Source organism: Emydura macquarii, unplaced genomic scaffold (genome assembly GCF_026122565.2).
Source record: "Emydura macquarii macquarii isolate MOO-44397 ecotype Brisbane River unplaced genomic scaffold, CSIRO-AGI_Emac_v2 contig_3220, whole genome shotgun sequence".
Lineage (NCBI taxonomy): Eukaryota > Metazoa > Chordata > Testudines > Chelidae > Emydura > Emydura macquarii.
The window spans coordinates 11,202,061-11,221,095 of record NW_027133357.1 but is presented as its reverse complement, the minus strand read 5'-3'; the positions used below and the strand labels follow the sequence as shown (position 1 = coordinate 11,221,095).

At 44.9% G+C, this 19,035-nt stretch overlaps 2 protein-coding genes across 4 annotated transcripts in view; both read right to left on the bottom strand.

Annotated features, from left to right (window-relative positions):
- Positions 1-3,162: 3,162 nt before the first annotated feature.
- Positions 3,163-13,228, bottom strand: LOC137142489 (complement decay-accelerating factor-like). 3 transcript variants are annotated; one of them, XM_067531892.1, is made up of 10 exons: positions 13,104-13,228; positions 12,345-12,533; positions 11,476-11,667; positions 10,386-10,485; positions 7,872-7,954; positions 6,764-6,814; positions 5,946-6,095; positions 5,634-5,819; positions 5,207-5,329; positions 3,163-4,604 (listed from the first exon to the last, which is right to left on the bottom strand). In XM_067531892.1, the coding sequence occupies exons 1-9, from the start codon at positions 13,174-13,176 to the stop codon at positions 5,238-5,240; spliced, it is 1,116 nt and encodes a 371-aa protein (XP_067387993.1). In that variant the 5' UTR covers positions 13,177-13,228; the 3' UTR covers positions 3,163-4,604; positions 5,207-5,237. The 3 variants fall into 3 exon arrangements, with proteins under 3 accessions (XP_067387993.1, XP_067387994.1, XP_067387995.1); XM_067531893.1 differs by lacking the exon at positions 3,163-4,604 and having other exon boundaries at positions 5,634-5,815; XM_067531894.1 differs by lacking the exons at positions 3,163-4,604; positions 5,207-5,329 and having other exon boundaries at positions 5,495-5,815.
- A 4,210-nt stretch (positions 13,229-17,438) lies between these two features.
- The window catches only part of LOC137142209 (complement receptor type 1-like), a 47,123-nt gene continuing 45,526 nt past the window's right edge, over positions 17,439-19,035 (bottom strand). Inside the window, exon 26 of the mRNA XM_067531447.1 lies at positions 17,439-18,440. Within this exon, the coding sequence (XP_067387548.1) occupies positions 18,282-18,440 (159 nt within the window). The 3' untranslated portion in view covers positions 17,439-18,281. The remainder of the gene's footprint in view (positions 18,441-19,035) is intronic.

The window sequence follows — 19,035 nt, the reverse complement described above, 5'->3', positions numbered from 1 at the left end:
AAAAAGATTATAACTAAAACCAGCGGAATCCAAATCCCAAAGCCAGATATGAAGAATAGGTTTGGATCTTTCTCTGGTGGTGCTTACAATGAACTGTCGTGCTTAAAGTGACATTTCACTGAAGACTTATTCCCTACCACTAAAAAGATTTCATACCCCACCCCCACTGCAACCACTTCTGGTGAGCAGAGGGACTACTGTTTAACAGCACACAGCACCTTTACATAAGTTGAAGGCAGGAAATGAAGATACAAGGGTGAATGCTTTTAACTCTTGCAGGAAGGGCCTTAGGATGTGTAGTGGCCACTAGTAGTCAAGATACTGGTTTTACCTCACACCTAAAACACAGCACCAACTGGTATCATACTAGGATTTATGTGTTACATCCTGCAGGAAGAGCACCACCTATGGAAACACTAGCATCATGTCTTACAGCAAAATGATTTTCCCACTGACACCCGCATCCAAGCACTAACCTAGACGCAACTCTGTGTAGTTGGTGAGATCGGAGGAGTTCACAGCTTGCATTGTCACTGATACTGAAGAGAATTAATCAAACAATTGTGACTAAATTGAATTGAACATAAAATAAGTCCAACGTTTAACACAGCAGGAGTGAAATTCTACAGTTTATCCTGCTGTGAGCAGAAACAGTCTTTTACCATTGTGTCAGTTCAGGTGGTTTTTGAAACTCATGGTAAATACATATACACATCATGGCAGCATTAATACCTTCCTGCCTAACAGCTGCATCACACCGGTGAACATTTAATTACCTTTGCCAGCAGAGCAAGTGCACCTGCTGAGAAAGTAAGAACTCCGCTGTCCTAACAGCGCCATTTCAGGCTGAGCCAACGAATTACAAAGAAAACTATCGGGGCTGATCTTTAATGTTGCCAGTCACACACAAAAGCAGGCAAGGAACAGAAGTACCGAAACCACACAGGAATGCAGATATTGTTTGCTGGCTGATACTTCCTCAAAGGGTTGAGCGCTGGAGCACAAAGGTATTTGGCAGAGATTTACATGACATTTGTGTCTATACTTGGATACGGGAAATGGAATGACAATTTAGATGTGGAGAGGTGAGAGAATTGCCCAGAGAAAAGTTTAAATCGTGGTGCTTTTGGCACAAAGGGAAAAGGAGAGAAGGGGTGAGAATGTCCCTGTGCAATGGGAGGATGCAGAAGTCAGTCTGGGAGGAGACAGAATAAAAAATGACAGTGTAAAGTGTGTCTCATGTCCACTGTTGGTGTAAACTGGCCCTATATTATATTTGTGTATATATATATATATATATTCAGCCCTCTATTCATAATATAGAAAGAAAGGCCATTATAAGCAGCTGAACATTTCACCTGGGCAGCTGTACCTCCATCAGAATAGCCAACAGAACTCGCTTCACATTAGTGCCTCTCCAAGAAAACTCTGTCCTCTCCCTTTCTTGGCTGTGTTCTGCAGGACAGCAAGTGCCCTTCTCCAGCACCTGTCATACAGGCTGCTTTATGTTCTATTGACCTCCCCCACCCCATTGCCTCAGGGCTTGGTCCTGTTAGACTTGCAGCAGCAACTGGGCCATCCTTGCTCCTTCACTGTGCATTTAATACAAAAAAACCCAAAGCAGCACTCTGTGCACATTCTCTTTCCCTGGGTACTTGGTCAGGTTTAATTGTGGCCTCTGCTTCTCTCTGGCCCATTCACGTGTCTCGCTCTAGCAACAGAGCACAGACAGCCCAGGGAGAGGCATCCTAACCCCTCCCCATGCTCTTTTCTCTACCGCCCACTCCTTGGCAAGAGGCCCATGAAAGCTGTGCACACAGCTGACTCCAGTGACTGAGTCCTGAGCTTGCTGCTGTTGATTGAGTCCTATATACAGAACCTGGCCTGTGGACTACAATTAAAGGTGGAATTCAGCCCTTTCCACAGAACGAGCATAACATCCTTATGGTACAGGCTGGTTTGATGAACATATTACAGGAGTTGATAGGTGAAGGGGCCTGAAGAGCTCATTCTCATAAGGAAAGCAAGCTTGAGCATAGCAGTGTGAGTAACCTTGCTAGAACACTGCTAGAACTTCCACATTTTGTCATACCAAGCTTAGTTGGGGGTCTAGCAAGCTATTGTTGATATCCGGTTATGACTACAGAGAAGTAGCTTCATAGTGGGGAATAAATCACTGTCAATTCTTCTATACCTATTTATAGCAAACCCATAACTGATGTAACTGAGCACCTTACAGAACAAATAATCCAGGGGAAGGGTATATACGGCAACAATTAAATCTTGTAATTCCTTCTTTCCAGAAAGACAGAATTACTTCTCCTATCTTCCTTATTTTGAGCACAGACAGAATAGTGTCTGTGGTGTTGGCATGAGAGGCATAGGAAAACAAATCAAAGCAGAGTCTTGCATTTTGTCACAGGCAGTCAGGGTCATTCTTTTCAGTTCTGGCCGGGAGCAGTGACGGACTAGGAGGTGCTTATCACTTGCATTAGGCTTACCATCCCCTATGAAGGTCTCATTTTCCACAAGGATAGCCACTGCCTTGAGAAATCATGCATGCATAAGTAAAAACATTTTTTCTTGCTCTGCAATCTCTTGTTAGAATAGAAAAGCCAACTACTCAGACATTAGTCCTATACTTTAATTCCCTGTACATTAGCCTTCTAGAAGTCCACTCAGTTATGTAGCCTATCATGTGAAACAAAAACTGAGGAAACAAAGGAACAGCAACTTTAACCCCCCCCATTTCAGATTTTAATCCTATTACTGTTATTTATAACCTGAACTACTGCAAATGAGATTAGAGAACAGCTCAATACTTAATTTACAGCTTAGTTCTCCCCTTTTCAAAAAACGTTTAGAGATAGAATAAAAATCCCAGACATCTGAAGGGGGATTCCAGAACCCACAAAACAATGGGAACTTTTGCACTCCCCTCCCCCATTGGCTAGATTTCTATTTGATTGGATGCCTGTGGTATGCAAGCACACAAAAACCCCTAGCACCTCACTGAGCATCATACATTTGTCTTGGTCTTAGTTATTTGCCCATAATGCCCTGTAAAGATTTATTTCAGCATCAGAAATTCAAGTCTCTTAAAATGGGTTTCTACAATTAAGGCCCATGTTTGGATGTGGAGAAAATGAAATATTAAAAAACTGAAAGCTTAAAAATATTTATTTGCTTACCAAAGTAATAGCTATTCTCAGTATAAAGAAAATTTAAAGTGAACAAATATAAGTTTGAGTATCCATTAATAGATCCCAGGAACAAGTCATATGTATTGAAACCACTTAGTTCTGTCAATTATAACAAATATTAAATATGAAATTAGTAGTAAAAGTACAGCATGGATGGGGAAACTGTGGCCTGCATACCAGATGATCAACATTGAAGGCAAGCAGGTTTTTCCAGGGTCTTTCTTATTTCAGACACAGAAGACAAAGGTGTTCAGCTGAGAAGTCCTTGGTAAAAATTTCTTGGGATAGTCATCACGATTAGCTTGCAGAGTTCTTCTGCCATCTTGAGGTCTTAAGGATTTTCTCTTGTTTCTAGGCTCTCATCTACAAAGCCCATATTGTCTCATTTACAAGATAGCTCATCTCAACTTAAAAATGGAAGTGCAGTGCAGAGGCAGATACTAAAGGCTAGTCACCTTTGTATTCAGGGGCAGGCCAACTCCAGAGCACATTAGTTTTCCTTCCTTGCACAATAAACAGATGCCTTGTCAATAAAAGAGAAGCCATGGTCCCATCTATGTTGTTGCAAAGGCATTGGCAGAGCTTTCTACACTCCTGCCATCATCTATTCTACTGGGGTATCAGGAGTTTAAAGTAAAGAGAAATTGTAACATTTAATATTAAAAGTGGCAGTTAACAAAACCTTTTATAACCTTTAAGTAATTTGTTCCAAATTCCAAGAGAAGAGTATTTAGCAGTTTGTTAGTGTAATTACCACTGTATTTTACAAAGATCGAGGTATTACCTCCAACTGATATTCAACAGTTTTCAAAATTTGCCCCACCCTTTCCCCAACACATTGCCTCAGACACCAGCGAGTGCACACACTGCCTCAGAACACATCCCTCCCTGATATGAGTCACAAGGCAATGGCGCTGCTTTACCTGCATTCATGGGGACAGCATTGAGCTCGTCAAGTGTTCCAGTAGCATAAAGCTTAGCTGGAACATTTTCAATAGCACAACTGGTTTGTAGACCAGACACCAGGCTATGGATTTGACCAATCCTCTTCAAGAAGGGTCCCCCAATTTTTTTTGTCAAGTTATGGAAAGCTCACTGAGATAAGATATAAGGTTCTTTTTCATCCCAAAGGAACTCTGTAGATTTTGTGTGTGTAATCAGAGGTTGGGGAATAGAGACTATAAAGCCCTTTACCTGACCTTATGGTTAGTTTTTCAGTCCTTGAAAAGTAATCCATGCTACTTCTAACCTCAGCTCCATACCCCCCAAAGCCAACATCCCCGGACATGATGTCATTTTAAAGCCATTAAAAGCGTCTTAAATAAGGTGCTTTCAGCTTGCCAGTGTCACAGAACTTTTGCTTCCTGCTACATAATGGTAAGTGGTCCATTTAAAGCGTACCTGAAAGAATAAGAATACCATGTTAACTGGTTTCCTGATCACCTGTCCAATAGTTGAGAAATGTGGATTGCATTTCTGGCCATAGAAGTAACTTTCAGTCTATAGTACTAGCATGACCAGGGAACACTGCACAGTAAGAACTCAGAAGCCACAATAGGCAAAATCCTTCATTATTTTTCTATTGACCTCAGTGGAGTGATGACCTTTACATCAGCTAAAGATTGCCCCTGCAACCCCCCCCCCCCCCCCGCCAAAAGCTTTGGAATTCCTTTCAGTATATTATCTTGGTTTGTAGAGGAAAAACAAAAGGTTCTCTATCACCTGTTCTGATGCTTCTTGCCTCTCTGCTGGTTATGAGACCTAGGCACTACAAATTCCATCCAGTCAAGGTTTTAGCAGCCTAGACTTCACTGGACATAAGCCAGAAACTGCACTAAAACCTGGGACAGAGCTGGGCTCTCTTGCTTGAAATGTGGAGCGTGGGAATCACAGCCCATCCTTGGTCAAGTTCAGTTCTAAACTTCTGCCTAGTGAGTATTCAGTTTTGTAGCATGAACCTTGAGTAGGTTTGAGACTAGCCTTTGATGCTCAGTTTGACTTACAGTTGCTGGCTGACTCTGGATTCACCTTTCCTCATGGGTGAAATACACTCTTGCACCGAATTGGTAGTCGGTTATAGCAGCAGCTCTGCCATGCTCCTGTTCTCCTGGATAGCCAAGATCTCGCTAGTGTAGAACAAGGTTAACATTAGACCATTGCCTCAGTCATGATGGAAAAACAGATTCTGATGTGTGTAGTATAAACTTTTCTTTTGATAGGTTATCAAGAGCGTCAACCAGGATCTCCTATTTATCCTTTCATAATAGGAGAGTAAGGGGACATTCAATGAATTGAAAGCAACACACATTTATAACAGGAAGATTTCAACGTGTTAAGATCAATGCAGCCAGGACTGAGCTCTGAGCCAGCTGCTAAATGGAAGAATAATGTTTTGTAGATCTATTGAAAGAGAAAAGGAAAAAGACTCACTTCCACAAAACATTGGGACTTCTGGCCATTTTAAATATTTAAAGCAAGATGTGCTGGGTAATACTCCAGAGATTCCCATGTAACTTTGGTGGCAAACAGATCTTCCTTTGGTTCTGACAGAGCAGTAGTTCTGATCAACGTATAATGGTAGAACAAATCTGAACAGTGGTGGAGTAACCGGTCTACCTGACAAAGAAAAACATGCAACAACTGAAAACTTGAGCTGTATGCCTAGGTATAAAAATTCACTTCCTCACTCTAGTTTGCCAGAACCCATATTTGTTGACCTTCAAGAAAAGGCGCAAGACTCACCTATTGCCCATGAGCCATCTCTGTGAAATGAAGAACGGTGGGAAGTGATGATGGAGGGTGTCTTTTGGAATTGAGATGGTTTATATGGTTTGCTTATGTCCTTTTTCGGATGTTGCTCAGGTACCACACTAATGGATGTAGTATTGAAACCTAAATAGAATAGAATTGACTAAGAAGGTGGTATGTTTAATCTCTGCCAAGTTGATAGGAACAACTGGAAACACATCTGAAATAAGATGGTTTGTAATCGAAGTAGACAGACAACTACCACTGAACCCCACTTGCCTTTTGTTTATTCTTTTTCAACTATCAGAGCATCTTTGAGGGGTCAGATACAGAGTATAGGATTTTACAGTTGATTTAGAAATATAGTGGCATTTCTGCAGCATGTGCAAGCTATCAGCTCAATAGGCTTCAGTGAAGCTATGATAATTTATACCAGTTAAGAATCTGTCCCAAAGCAAATTCCTTCTTTTAAACTGTTCTAACCTCTATCGGTGCACTTCGATCTTTAAGGGGTTCAGAACAGTAATCAGTATATTACTTACCTCAGATAGCCCCTGAGGAATTCTTCCTGTATTCTTCACCCTTCATCTTATGTTCACAAAGCCATAAAGGTAGTCCATTGCCAGAAAAAAATACAACTAACATGTTTCGGAGTAAGAGGCAGATCATGTTCTCTCAAGATTTTAGGGCAGTGTTACCACTAATATTTACAAAAATTATACTTGTTAGATCATAGAAATGAATGAAAGTTTGGTATACAATGTGACACTGCAGAAGCTACATCTTAAAACAATCCAGTTTTTCCAACTCACCTGTTGAAGTACCACTTCTTTCTTCTCCTTTTAATTGGACTCTACTTGTCTCTATAGGAAGAGAAAAAAATCATTTGAAGTGTCACATTGTTTTACAAAAGCCCCTCAGTGATATGCGCTGATATTTAGGAAACCGAAGAAACATTGAGTGTCTTTTTAAAAGTTAGCCATGCAACTCAGATTGGAGCTATTTTGTGCCTAGCAATCAATAGTTTCACCTGGTGCAAAAAAGTAGCAGAGGAAGACATCAAACACTGCATTTAGGAGGAAGTCCACTCCAAATACCACTTGTTTAATCTTTTGTTGTACAATTAATGGAAGTAGCTCTAATAAGCTGGAAACCATGGTCACATCTGTAAGTTACTGTTGAGTTATAAGCAAAGTATTCTACACCCCTGGCATTGTGTGTCCCATTGGCAATGTAAGGAGGCAGAGAGCAAGTAATCACTGTAGGAAAATAGAAAGTCATGAATATTATGTTTGCAGTGTTGTAGTTGTATTAGTCCCAGGATGTGAGGGGGACAATGTGGGTGAGATAATGAGAGCTCTGTGTAGCTTGAAAATTCATCTTTCATCAACAGAAATTGGTCCAATAAAAGATTACTTCACCCACCTGGTCTCATTTTAATGAGAGTTTCAGTTAAGAGTGCAAATATTTACTGAATAAAAAGTTTATTTATTTAAGATCCCAGAAGAGGAAAAATATTTAGCCATTTGAAAACGTACTTAGCACTGTATTTTAGCCAAACTTGAGACAGTTTCCTCCTACAGATTCTGAAGCCGCCCTTCTTTGCAGCTTTACTCCACCCTCTTTCAAATGTCATTATGCAAACTGGGTCTGGCCCCCATTAAACAGGACCCTGGCAAGCTATTCCCAAATGACTCAAGAAATGACTTCATGACTTTGGGAAACAGTGCCTAGGTCCTGAAGTATTCCAGAAATAGGAAACTTACATCAGAACATTTCTCATAGCAGCAGCATGGCTAACAGACCTTCTTAAGTGTCCAAAACAAGAGGGGCAAATGAACTATTGAGAGGTTTTAGATCGTGTTCCACTCCAAAGAAACCTCAGGTTTAAGTGTATAGCCAAGGTTGGATTAGTCTTACTTCGGCAAGTTGGAAGTTCACTCCATTCAACTTCATCCCCTTTCAGCCGACATCGGATGGAAGGCTGCCCAATTAATTCGTACCTAAATAAAAAACAAGAAAACTAGAAGAGTATCAAGTTTCCTACCTAGTTCTTTGATTACATGTGTAAGTCTGGAAATTTGGAATATGGATTCTTTCAGCTTATAACTGGTGACTTATGACCTGGGTGAAGATGTGTTCTGGGTTGAGTTAAAACCTCTGATATTGATGGGTTTGAATGTGTTCTTCAATTCATGTAATTGTGAGAAATCAATGGCTATCCCTCCCACCATCAATTTCTACTCCCAGTTGGATCACCACCAGGGCCCTGAACCTTGATTATCCATGTGGTCAAAAAGGGGCAGACATTTAGTAAGATCATTCCTGCTGTGAAAGTACCAGCACAACCACCAGGACCAAGGAATACGGAGTAGTAAAAGGCAATTTAAGCAAGCAAATGGGTGGGGACAACTTGCTATCTGCCAGTTTAACAGGTCTGTACTAAATCAGACACTTGGGAACTGTCCCTAATCCTCCACAAACCAAAACAACGGATTCTCTCTTCTCTAACTCACTCATTTTAGTGATCTTTTACTTCTTCCATTGCTAGAGAGAAGCAAGTCCCTAAACCCATCCCAGTTACTCCATGTCATGAACCCTCCTCCCCTCCCCCCCGTTAGGCTGGTCAGAGCACTTCCACATGCTACCAGTCTAGGTCCACTCTTGCCGTTCCATCCAGGGGAAGAGTTCTGAAGTGAGGACCTGGCCTTCCATCGCATTGATACTCCGTTTATTTGGTGTAGTCAAGTATTGAAAATACTCACCACTCTGCACACACACTTCAGCCATTCTCAAACTCAATGCTTCAGCCTAAGCATCTTTAGCTACTGCCAAGGCCACCAAAAAGGGGAAGAGAGGGAGGCAAAAGGGGCAGGTTCCACATTGAAGAGGGCCCCAAACCAGGCTGCCATGCCACTCGCTAAAATGTGGCCCCATAGTCCCTCCATTTTGACAGAGCCTTATGTGCCTTCCACCTGGGTCTCTAGGCAGTGGCTCCCTTCTGCAGCCAATGGGATGGAGGATCAGTGCTCTCCTCCCTCTGGCTCCAGCCGGGATCCAAGCGCCTATGGACCCAAGCAGAGCACTTTGCCCTTCTCCCTGCTACAGCCAGGGGGAGGGGAGCGCTGATCTCCTGTCCCCTCGGCTGCAGCAAGGAGCCTGCACTGGTCTTTTAGCCCTGTGGGAACACACTCTACACCTAGGTCCTTAGATAGTGGCTCCCTTCGGCAGCCAGCGGGAGGGGAGCCAAGGGCCACTTTTGGCCCCTGGGCCACAGGTTGGGAACCACTTGCTCTAAAAGCTAAGGCCATGTCTACACTGCAGGGACGGTAGTAGCATAACTACAAAATGACACTGATGCCTGCATAACCCCATAGTGTAGATGCAGCCTACTGACAGATTTTTTCCCCAATCTCCGTAGGGACACCACCTCCTAGAGTGGGACAGCCCCAGGTTGACTGAAACCTACCTCTGTGGAGTAGCTGCATTTACACTGGGGCTTATGTCAGTCTAGCTATAATGCACAGGGGTGTGTATTTTTCACACCCAAGTGCTATACCCATGTCAACTTATATTAAGCATAGACCAGGCCAAACCATGTGTTTGGGAAGGTGGGGGAGTTAAAGCTTTTAATAAGAAAGAAGATGACACCAAAGAACAGTTTTCAGTACAGAGTTGCTTTTCTTTTTGCATTTTTACTGTAGTAACTTGTTCACAGACATTAGAACACCTACATCTTCTATGCAATACTTTTTAAAAAACAGGAATGCTTACAGACATTTTATGCTGACATTTGTTGAGACACCTACTGCAATTTGGCTTACTTTCTATTATTTGTAAAAGCGTAATTTGTGCCAATTTTAGTTTGTTATAAAAGTGATACTTCAGACTGAGGGCCCACAATACAAAACTGAGGGCATCCCACAAATATTTCAACCGGGAAGTGTTCTTCCCACCAGAAACCAGGCCAGTGAAGATCTCTTTCACCACCCACTGGCATTTGCATCCCCCACATTTGCATGGCCTGTTGACTATTTTAAGTTGAAGCCCAACTGCATGTAAACTGGAACATACTGGGCCTGAGTTTATACTTGTTACAGGCTCTGGGACACTACCCAACCCATCTAAATAGGATCTGAGTTCACTGAACACCACTGAGTAAGTAGTACAGGCACCAGAGCAAACCCCTATTCTCCCCCTCCCTGCAGCTGGACCTTCTTCCCATTTCAATTTCATCCTTCAAGTGGAGAGGCTGGAATCAGAATCCACACTATCCAACTGTCTGAAGGTTCTACTTCCAACTGAGCACCCACCCAAAGGCTGCAGATTCATAGCACTAGCCCCAATTAGGTTTTTGAAGCTAGACCATGCATAGTTTTGCAGTTGTGCATTCAAGTTCTGTGAATGAGTTACCAAAGGCACTTTGACACTCACCCATCTTCACATAGGAAGTCTACTTTTCCACCAAACAGAAAATCGGTTACAGTAACAGCTCTGCCATGGAGTAGTTCTCCTGGATGACCACATGATTTCCCTAATAGAGACCAAGGCTAACATTAATATGTCATCAGGCTGGAAAAGGAGCTAACATACTTAGAAGGCTAAGTCTGCACACCAACTCATACAACTTTAGTAAAAAGCATCATCGACAAGACCAGGAGGTCCTGTAGTCCAGTACCTTGTCCCACAGTGGCCATGATCAAAGCTTTGGATGCAGGTGTAAAACCCACACAGGGCTCAATTGTATGAATGGCAACTGAAGGTGCTCAACCCCTTGCAGACAGCACCATGAACAAGTGCCCAGATCAAAATGGGAATTGTGCAGTAAAATGCCCATTTAAACCAAGGGTAGAGAGTGGGAAGGACAGTTTTATGGTAACCCCACACAGTTAATGGTTGACTTATTTCCCCAGAGGGCCTATACCCCTTACCCATTTGTATATGCTTATGCATATTAAATGTGACCTTTTTATGAATCCTACAGAATTCTTTGACTCAGTATTTAGTGGCAGTGAATTATACATGTTACCAAGCATTATGAAAAGATACTTCATCCATGTCCATTTTAAAGAGAGATACTAAAGAAATACCCAAGAAACTTCCTATATAGTCCTCAGTGAAGCTCAATAGCAGAAATTCCTTCTTTCCCCTACAAGTCATTTACAATGATTATTCTAGTTGAATGCTCTGCATCAGAATCAGAAGATTAGGAATGGAAGGGATCTCAGGAGATCCTCTAGTCCAACCCTCTGCTCAATTAAGAATAACAAAGTCACAGCAGACATGCTATATTCACACAAGCTGTGCTATCCTGGTATTTTACCTTCACAGGTCAGTTTTAAGACAAGCTTAATATTCCATAGAAATACAGCTATTGAAATTTAGCACAAGAAAAAACCTGGCTTAACAGCCCTTCAGACTAAGTATTAATTAAATTAGGCAGCTGGCTCCCAGTTTGCTAATGGTCCTAATTGTGAAGCAGTCTGCAAATCAACTCAGACAAAAGTAACAGAAAAATACTCACTTCTGCAAAACTGAGGGACTTCCGACCATGTTATGTTTTCAAGACAAGTACTAACACCCGGCACTTCAGTGATGTTCTCATAACCTGGGCGACAAGTATATCTCACAGTGATCCCAACAGGATAGTAACTCTTCATCTCATCTTCCTGATTTAAGGCCGCAACCTTTAACCTCGCCGGGACATCACAACTACCTGGCAGTGAACACAGACATCAGGTCTTAAAGGTTTGGCTAGAAAGACAAGTATAAAACAGTCTGTTGTAACAGACTAATGCTCTCTCTAGAAAACAGAAGTTACTCCCTTAGCAGTACTTTAGGAAAGTTGGTAACCATCATACTTGGATGCCTTTTGTTAAAAATAGACCCTATGCTGGATGGGCCCACAATACAAAACCGCAGAATGCATATGAAGATACACTTAGTTTTCTTACTGGTTATATTCCCCAGGAGAAAATTAGGTTGATTTAATGTTGAGAACACAGAACAGTAATTCAGAATAAATTCCATTATAAAGATGTAATTAGCCTCAAACAAGTCCTATAAACCCAGGAAATTACAAGTTAAGGTTACTCTTCCCACCTCACCAAAAGCATATTCAGGTATGGAAATGCACAGTGAGGCCACCCAAACAATCCTAACATTGTCTGTAGTGACGCCAAGGAATAGCCATAGAATTAGGATTCTTGCCCTTGACTGTTTATAGATTAAAGACCTGAAATTTAAACTTAATTTCAATTTTTTCCTTCGCTCAGGGTATCCTTACAGGGCAGAGCGGATTTTGACTAGACCTACTGGAAAGGGAAAGTCTTACCTCTGCATAAGGGAAAGGCAGACCGAGGAACTTGGTTCCAGAGAAAATAAAACACTTACGGCCACAAAACTCTTCCAGGGGTGACCACTCCGAGTTTGAAAGGCAGACCACAGTGTCGATCTTCCCCGGGATTTTAGTAAAGCCACCAAGGCACCTGTAGGTCACTTCTGTGCCGACAGGGAAGCCCTCGATGCTATTCCTGTCGGGGGGGACGGCGCCGCTCAGCTCGGGCAGGCTCCCACAGTCACCTGCGGACAAGACAAAACCGCTCGTTGTAGCGGAAGGCGTGTATCCCGGCAGCGTCACACCCCGGCTTGCACCCCGCAGGACCCGGCCGCGCATCCCGCTGGGACAGACCTGCGGCGACAGCCCAGGGGAGCCCACCAGGCAGGCTGCCCGGAGATCCCAGCCCCAGCCACCTCCCCCGGGGTAAAACTGGGGGCTGGCGGTGCATGGGCCGGGCCCCCCTCCAGCGACAGCCCCGGCAGGGGCCCACGGCAGGAATTACTGGTCAGGGCCGGGCCAGGCTTCCACTGCCCCCCGCCCAGAACACGGGGCAGCCCGGGCACCCCACGGGGCAGCGGCTCGGGGCACCCAGCGCAGGCGGAGAGACCCCCCCTTGGCATGGAGGGGACCCCCAAGGTCCCCGGGACGGCCGGGGCCCACGCGCAGCCCCCGGGGAGCGGCTCCCCGCGCAGGGTCCGGCCGAGGGGAGCCCCAGGCATCTCCTAGCGCCTGTCCTGGGAGCCCCGGGCTGGGACCCCTCCGCAGCCCCGGGGAGCCCCGCCGCGCCCCGCCTCCCCCCGGCCCCCGCTCACTGCGAGTCCCGGGCAGCAGCAGCAGCGCCAGGAGCCCCAAGGCCAGCGCGGGGCGGGCGAGCCCCAGGGCCATGGCGAGGGGCGGGCAGGGGCCGGCGAGCCGCAGCGCTCATGGTCCGGGGCCGGCGGAGTGAGAAAGGGGGTGGGGGAGGGTCCGCAGCGTTAGGCGCGGGGGCGGGGCCTGAGTGGTTGGAGGCGGGGTCAGGGTAGAAGGGGCGGGGCTTGCCCAGGCTCTGACATCACTGGGGGGTGCAGCGAACGGTCCCTCTCGGGGAGTAGCCTGTCTGCGCGGGCCCTGGGGCAGCCGCTCCATTGCCCCAGCCTCGGGGAGACAAGGCGGGCGGGCGACTCCCAGCCGGGGCCAGGGACGAAGCGGAGGCAAACCTGAGGCTCGGAGCAGCAGAGCGGCTCGTGGGCAGGTCCAGGTCCAGGTCCAGGTCCGGGGCCAAGCCAGGAGGCAAAGTCCAAAGCGAGGCAGGGCCAAGCCAGGCCAGGCAGGCGAGAGGCAGCCACGAAAACGCCCCAGCGGTACCTGGAAGGGCGTGGGAACCACCCCGTAGGTTTATATAGGGTAGGGAGCCAATCAGGAGCCACGGAGCTGCTGTCTGTCCGCCCCTTGAGGCGGAGCTGCCCATGGGCTCTGTAGACGCGGCGTGTCATGGGCAGAATTAAAGCCCCCAGCAGCTATAGGTACCGCTGGCTGGAAGGGTAAGGCGCCCGGCTACGTGCCAAGCCTGGGTTCTCAGCCGCTGCGGGCCTTGAGTTGAAAGGAATATTATATTTTATTTTATTGGACCAGCTGCTGTTGCTGCAAGAGGCAAACATTGCAGCTGCATGGAGCTCTTCTTCAGGTCACCTGTCTCTTTCCCAACAGAAGTCGGTCCAATAAAAGCAGTTACCGCCCCCAGCCTGTCTTTTCTGTGGAGAACATCACTATGTAACTGCAAACATAGCATCTCCCTGCAGCGTTTGCAGGTCAACCCCTCCATCTGAGCAAGGGCAGCAGGGTAACAGCGCAGAGTTCTGGGGTTCGTGGGAAAAGGAACCCCCATGTTCCTTTTCTGAAGCCCTGAAGTGTCCCTAGCCTCTGTTTGCCAGAAGCTGGGAAAGAGGAACAGGGGATGATCACTTGATGGTTATCTGTTCTGTTCATTCGCTCTGAAGCACCTGGCATTGGCCACTGTCAGAGACAGGATACTTGGCTAGATAGACCATTGATCTGACCCATCTGGCCATGCTTATGGTCTAATGTACTACAAAAAATGCATAGGCTGAATCCAGTCAGTTACAGAGAATGCAGGGAGGCGGTTGGTCCTTAATGTCACTGTTAACATAAGCAGCAAAGGAACTGATATACCAAAACACACAGCCTTGGGCTTTATTTTCAAAACTGCTCAGCACAATGAAATTCTTTGTGAAGACTTGAACATCTGTCCTCATGCGTCAGACACTTTTCTTTCCGTTTTGGAGCATGCAATCATTTGGCAGAGATGTGGAAAAAGAAAACTTTATATGACGGGTTTGTTATGTGCTCAGAAACAGGATTATCTAATGGAGCTGGGACTGGGATAGGCAACAAGCTTCCACCCTTTGACGCTATGTTTCCCTTGGCAAAAGTGCAAATTGGCGAAAGAAACTGAGCTCGCTGCAGTCTGCATCCGTGGACACAGAACTGCAGGCTTGGGTGGGGCTGAACTAAAATGACAGCTCAATACGTCTCTTTACAACAGGGGAAGCAGTTGTAGGCTAGGCCACCTCAGATGGGGGTAAGTGGGCAAAACTCAGTTGGAGCATTCGACTCAAAGTGGTGATAGCATGGCAAGCTCCTGGGCTGTCTTTTAGGTGAGGGAAACTCATTTAGCAGTGGCTGCCAGAGCTTACTATTGCCTCCCCCTTTTTTTCATTTGCAGACTCCTAAAAAGTTTCAAAGGGAGGTGTGGACGCCTTTGGAAATCTAGTGTCAGGATATATAATTTAATTCTGATCAGTCCATTTTCAGTCTGTCTATTGCAGACCTTCTAGACATAGTCTGGACCCCCCCGCCCCAAGGGGTCCACGAACCACTGGTTGAAAATCATTGACCTAGAAGCAGCATGCTCCATAAGCACGAGGGGCCTAATTCATTTTTGTGCTTTATAGAACTTTTGTGCCTCGCCTACTCTGGGTTTGGCTGCCCATGGGTCAATCCCAGCATGGGTCAGAGCAGCCTTCTGGCTTGTCTGCCTGCCTATAGATGCAAGAAACAGTTTCAGCAACCGGGAATATGCGCTTAGTGCAGTAGAACTTTAGCCACACAACCATATCCATGGAAATATTCCTAGTGTACATTCTGTGCTGGAAGTTCCTGCTGGCATGGTAGTGGGGGCAGTAGAGCTGTCAGATCCTGGGAATATATGGCTGAGAAGCACAGGGATGAATTGAGGCTATCGATTCCGGTATCTCTTGTGTGTTTCCACCAGCAGTACAGTTCACCATACAGCAAGATGTTTACACAAACAAAACCCACATCGGGCAATCCTAGCAGTGGCCAGGAGGACTGGCAGGGCTATGGAGATGGAATTCCCTGTCACTCCTAAAGATAATCCCTACAGATCAGGTCTGTGACACATTAGCAGAGAGCAGCATGGGGGAAGCTTGCAGTGCTGCTACCCAGGTTGTATTGGTGCTGAGGATAAATGAAGAGCTGCACTCTCCACTGTTGTCTATGTAACGTTTCAATAGCAAGGAACAGATCACCTGACTTTACTCCCTTCTCCACCTCTGCTGTTGGAGCCTGCTTCCTAACCTTGACCCACTGGCTAGATACCACAGTGATGATGAGTGAGTACCCGAGGACAGCTACCTAGGAATCTCTTTTTACATATTGCTCCATGTGGGATGCGCTCTAAAAAATCCACATGGCTGGCATTCAGGGTCCTGCGTTTGGCTAGTGATGTTAACGCTACTAATAAATATTCAACCCAATTGACATAAGCATACACACACATACTTTTAACTTCAGAGCATACACTATGTTACAGTCAACAGAGATGACTTTTAATCCTCCCTTTTCTGACTGATGGTTCCCTGCTGAGGGCAAGCTGCACAATTTTTCGCAGGAGTAAACCCAACTAATCAAACTCAGCTGTGCTACAGGGTAGCGTTTGAATCCCTCTGTTTAACTCATTTACTTTTTAACTTAAAAAGTCTGGAAAATTAGCACAGGGAGGTGCTCCTAGTGTAAGCTATTACTCAGCTTGCGAAATGGTGACTAGCATAGTTCAGACTGATTTCGTACATGGCCACCCAAATGGATTGCTACTGAATGGCCTCTGGTGCACAGAAAAGATCATGGTGCCTTGTATTATGATCTCAGCAAAGATAGGTAATGGAGATAGAGCGGCACTAGACTAATTCAAATTACATTCAGTCCCTTTCCATGAGGACAGTGAGACTGCCCGGCGGGGGGGGGAGGTAGTGCTTCTCCAGACTACAGTGGGGAGATCAGCAGCTACTGTCACCCCAAAAGTTGGTTAGGCAGCCACAGTTACACTGATTCAGCACACCCAAGATACAGCTTCTAAGGTGAACTTCTGTGGAGGCCCTAGAGCAGATTTCAACTGCTTTCTGGCCCTGGCCCCCACCTCACTCTTCCTGGAAATAACTTGCGTTACTCCATGAGGGGAACATGCCCCCTTAAAGCTCAGTAGCCCTCACTGGCCCCAACAGCTACAATGTTAAGGTGAAGGGAACTGCTAGGCCTATGTGTTACATCTCTGCTGCTCTTCTGGATTTACATAGCAAAGCATTCACACTGGAAGGGCATGTAGCATCTGTTTGTCTGGCTTGGGGAGAATTCTGATAGGGAAGCGCTATCCGTTCCTGCTCACCACAGGGTTGGCTTCTAACACACAAGAGGGAGTTACCGAAGGATCCTTTCTACTTTTCCTCTGGGTCAAATTCATTGGTTGTTATTTTGGGGATCTGACTCAGCTATGTCTCTAGCTCCATAAACAGGAGTAAAGATACCACCCTCACAGTGCTGGAGACTGATATTCCCCTGATAGGCCACAGAACAAGTACTGTCAGCAGCAGGAGAAGCTCTCTCCTATGCTACTGCACCAGTATGCTTCAACCCTGATGTCCAGCTGTGAGAGGAAAAGCCAGTCTTCATGGCTCACTCAGTCCTTGCAGTCCCTGCTGAGACTGCTCATGCAGCTGTGAGACATTTTAGTTTTTCCACTCCTCCTAGCGGGAAAAGGAGTCTTTAAACACACTGGGGATCTCTGTGTCATACAGCAAATGGGACAAAGTTATAAAAAACAAATGAACCATCACCAGTTATTATAACTGCATTTTATTGTAGTCCTGGAATGCAGGAATAATGGCTTGATCACACAAGTACAGATCAGTTTATTGAGCAATTGGAAAATGGCTGAGCAGGCTGTTTCTCTATAGTTAAATTTCTAGCATCTACTCTGAAGTGTGATTAGATATAAAAATGCCTCATGTGATATCAACACTGTTATCAAAAGCAACTAAATCAGGTCAGTTTCGGAAGAAAGCCTGCTGTGCTGATTTTACATCGAGAGGACAGGGATGACTGCTCTGCTAACTCTTACAATTTCACAGTGGTGCACGGGGATGTATAAACATCACTGCCTTTAAGGTTAATGTAAGTCTGACTATTCTACTGTCTTTCACACACTTTGAATATAGGAGTTATAATGCGTTAAAGCTAAATGTAAGCAGCAATTATGGGATGTCTGCAAAGCCGCAGGTTGTTGGTGAAAGTTTCCAGCTGCATAGGGTCTGAAGCTTGTCTGAAAATAAGCCTTCAGTTGATACAGTTCATTCTAGTTTCTCACCACTTGCTATCACTTTCCTAACTGAAACAAATAACCTCAATTCAACCCTTTTACTACAACCCCTAAAAGTAGTAAGAGGTCTGAAATCCCTAGTTTATCAAGTGTGGATTCAATCTTGAGAGATTCAAGAGAAGGAGTAAAAAATCCTTAGCCACTGATACCCAGCGTAAGAAAATCTGATTGCTAATTCAATAGATACTCTCTCCCTGGATCACTAAACATACTACCAACTTCCTTATAAACAGTAAAAATCATCATATATACAGTGGAATTATATGAACAGCATCCAAAGAGACAGTTTGTTACAATAATGATCACAAGTTTCAGCTATTCATTGTAATTTTTTAATCTCCTTCTTCAATTTCTGAATCTCTAGAAACAGTTTCTTCAGTTCCAGCAGGGTTTTAAGTTCCGTCAGAGGCACATCACAAAGGAGAATATCTTTACTCTCCCGTACTCCTGCACACACTTCAGAATTGCTTTGCTTTTTCTATGGAACAGAAAAAGAGGTAATGTGATTATGTTGCAGAAGATAAGGACTTGCCCTCTCAAATCTGCTTGCTCCTTTTTGGGTTTGAACCCACATTCAGCCTGTTACCTGTCTGTCTCTCTCAGTTTTTTTCTGACATAGGCCTGGTACTGAAAAAGCCTTCACACCTGCAATTCTTATCAACTTGGACAGGAGCTGGTAGTGCTAAGCAACTCTGAGGAGGTTCTGAACAACTTGCAGCATCAGGCACTTGGACTGTTAAACCCTTGAGCAGGAACCATGCCTCCTTTTACATTTAGACACTGCTGAGTACATGGGCAACTGATCACTAAAATAGTCATATTTGCCTTATACTGTGCCCCAGACCAACAGAAGATATGCAATGTACCAACCTTAGACCGCTTTAGAAGTCTCTCTATATTTTATAATATGGCCAAGTTTTCATCCTGTTACGATTTTTACCCACCACATTTAACTTTTGTTTTTTGCATGGAATAGCTCGTACAAAGGGAGAAAATCTCCTACTTTATTCCTTTACTTTCAGATCAATATATTTCCCCCTCCCCTTATGTTGAATCAATGGCACATCTCCCAG

Coding starts and splice junctions, on each gene's coding strand:
- LOC137142489 (XM_067531892.1), bottom strand. CDS start 13,176: ATGGCCCTGGGGCTCGCCCGCCCCGCGCTGGCCTTGGGGCTCCTGGCG. Junction 12,534..13,103: donor GCTGCTGCCCGGGACTCGCA/GTGAGCGGGGGC, acceptor TCTTGTCCGCAG/GTGACTGTGGGAGCCTGCCC. Junction 11,668..12,344: donor CCTGGAAGAGTTTTGTGGCC/GTAAGTGTTTTA, acceptor GTTCACTGCCAG/GTAGTTGTGATGTCCCGGCG.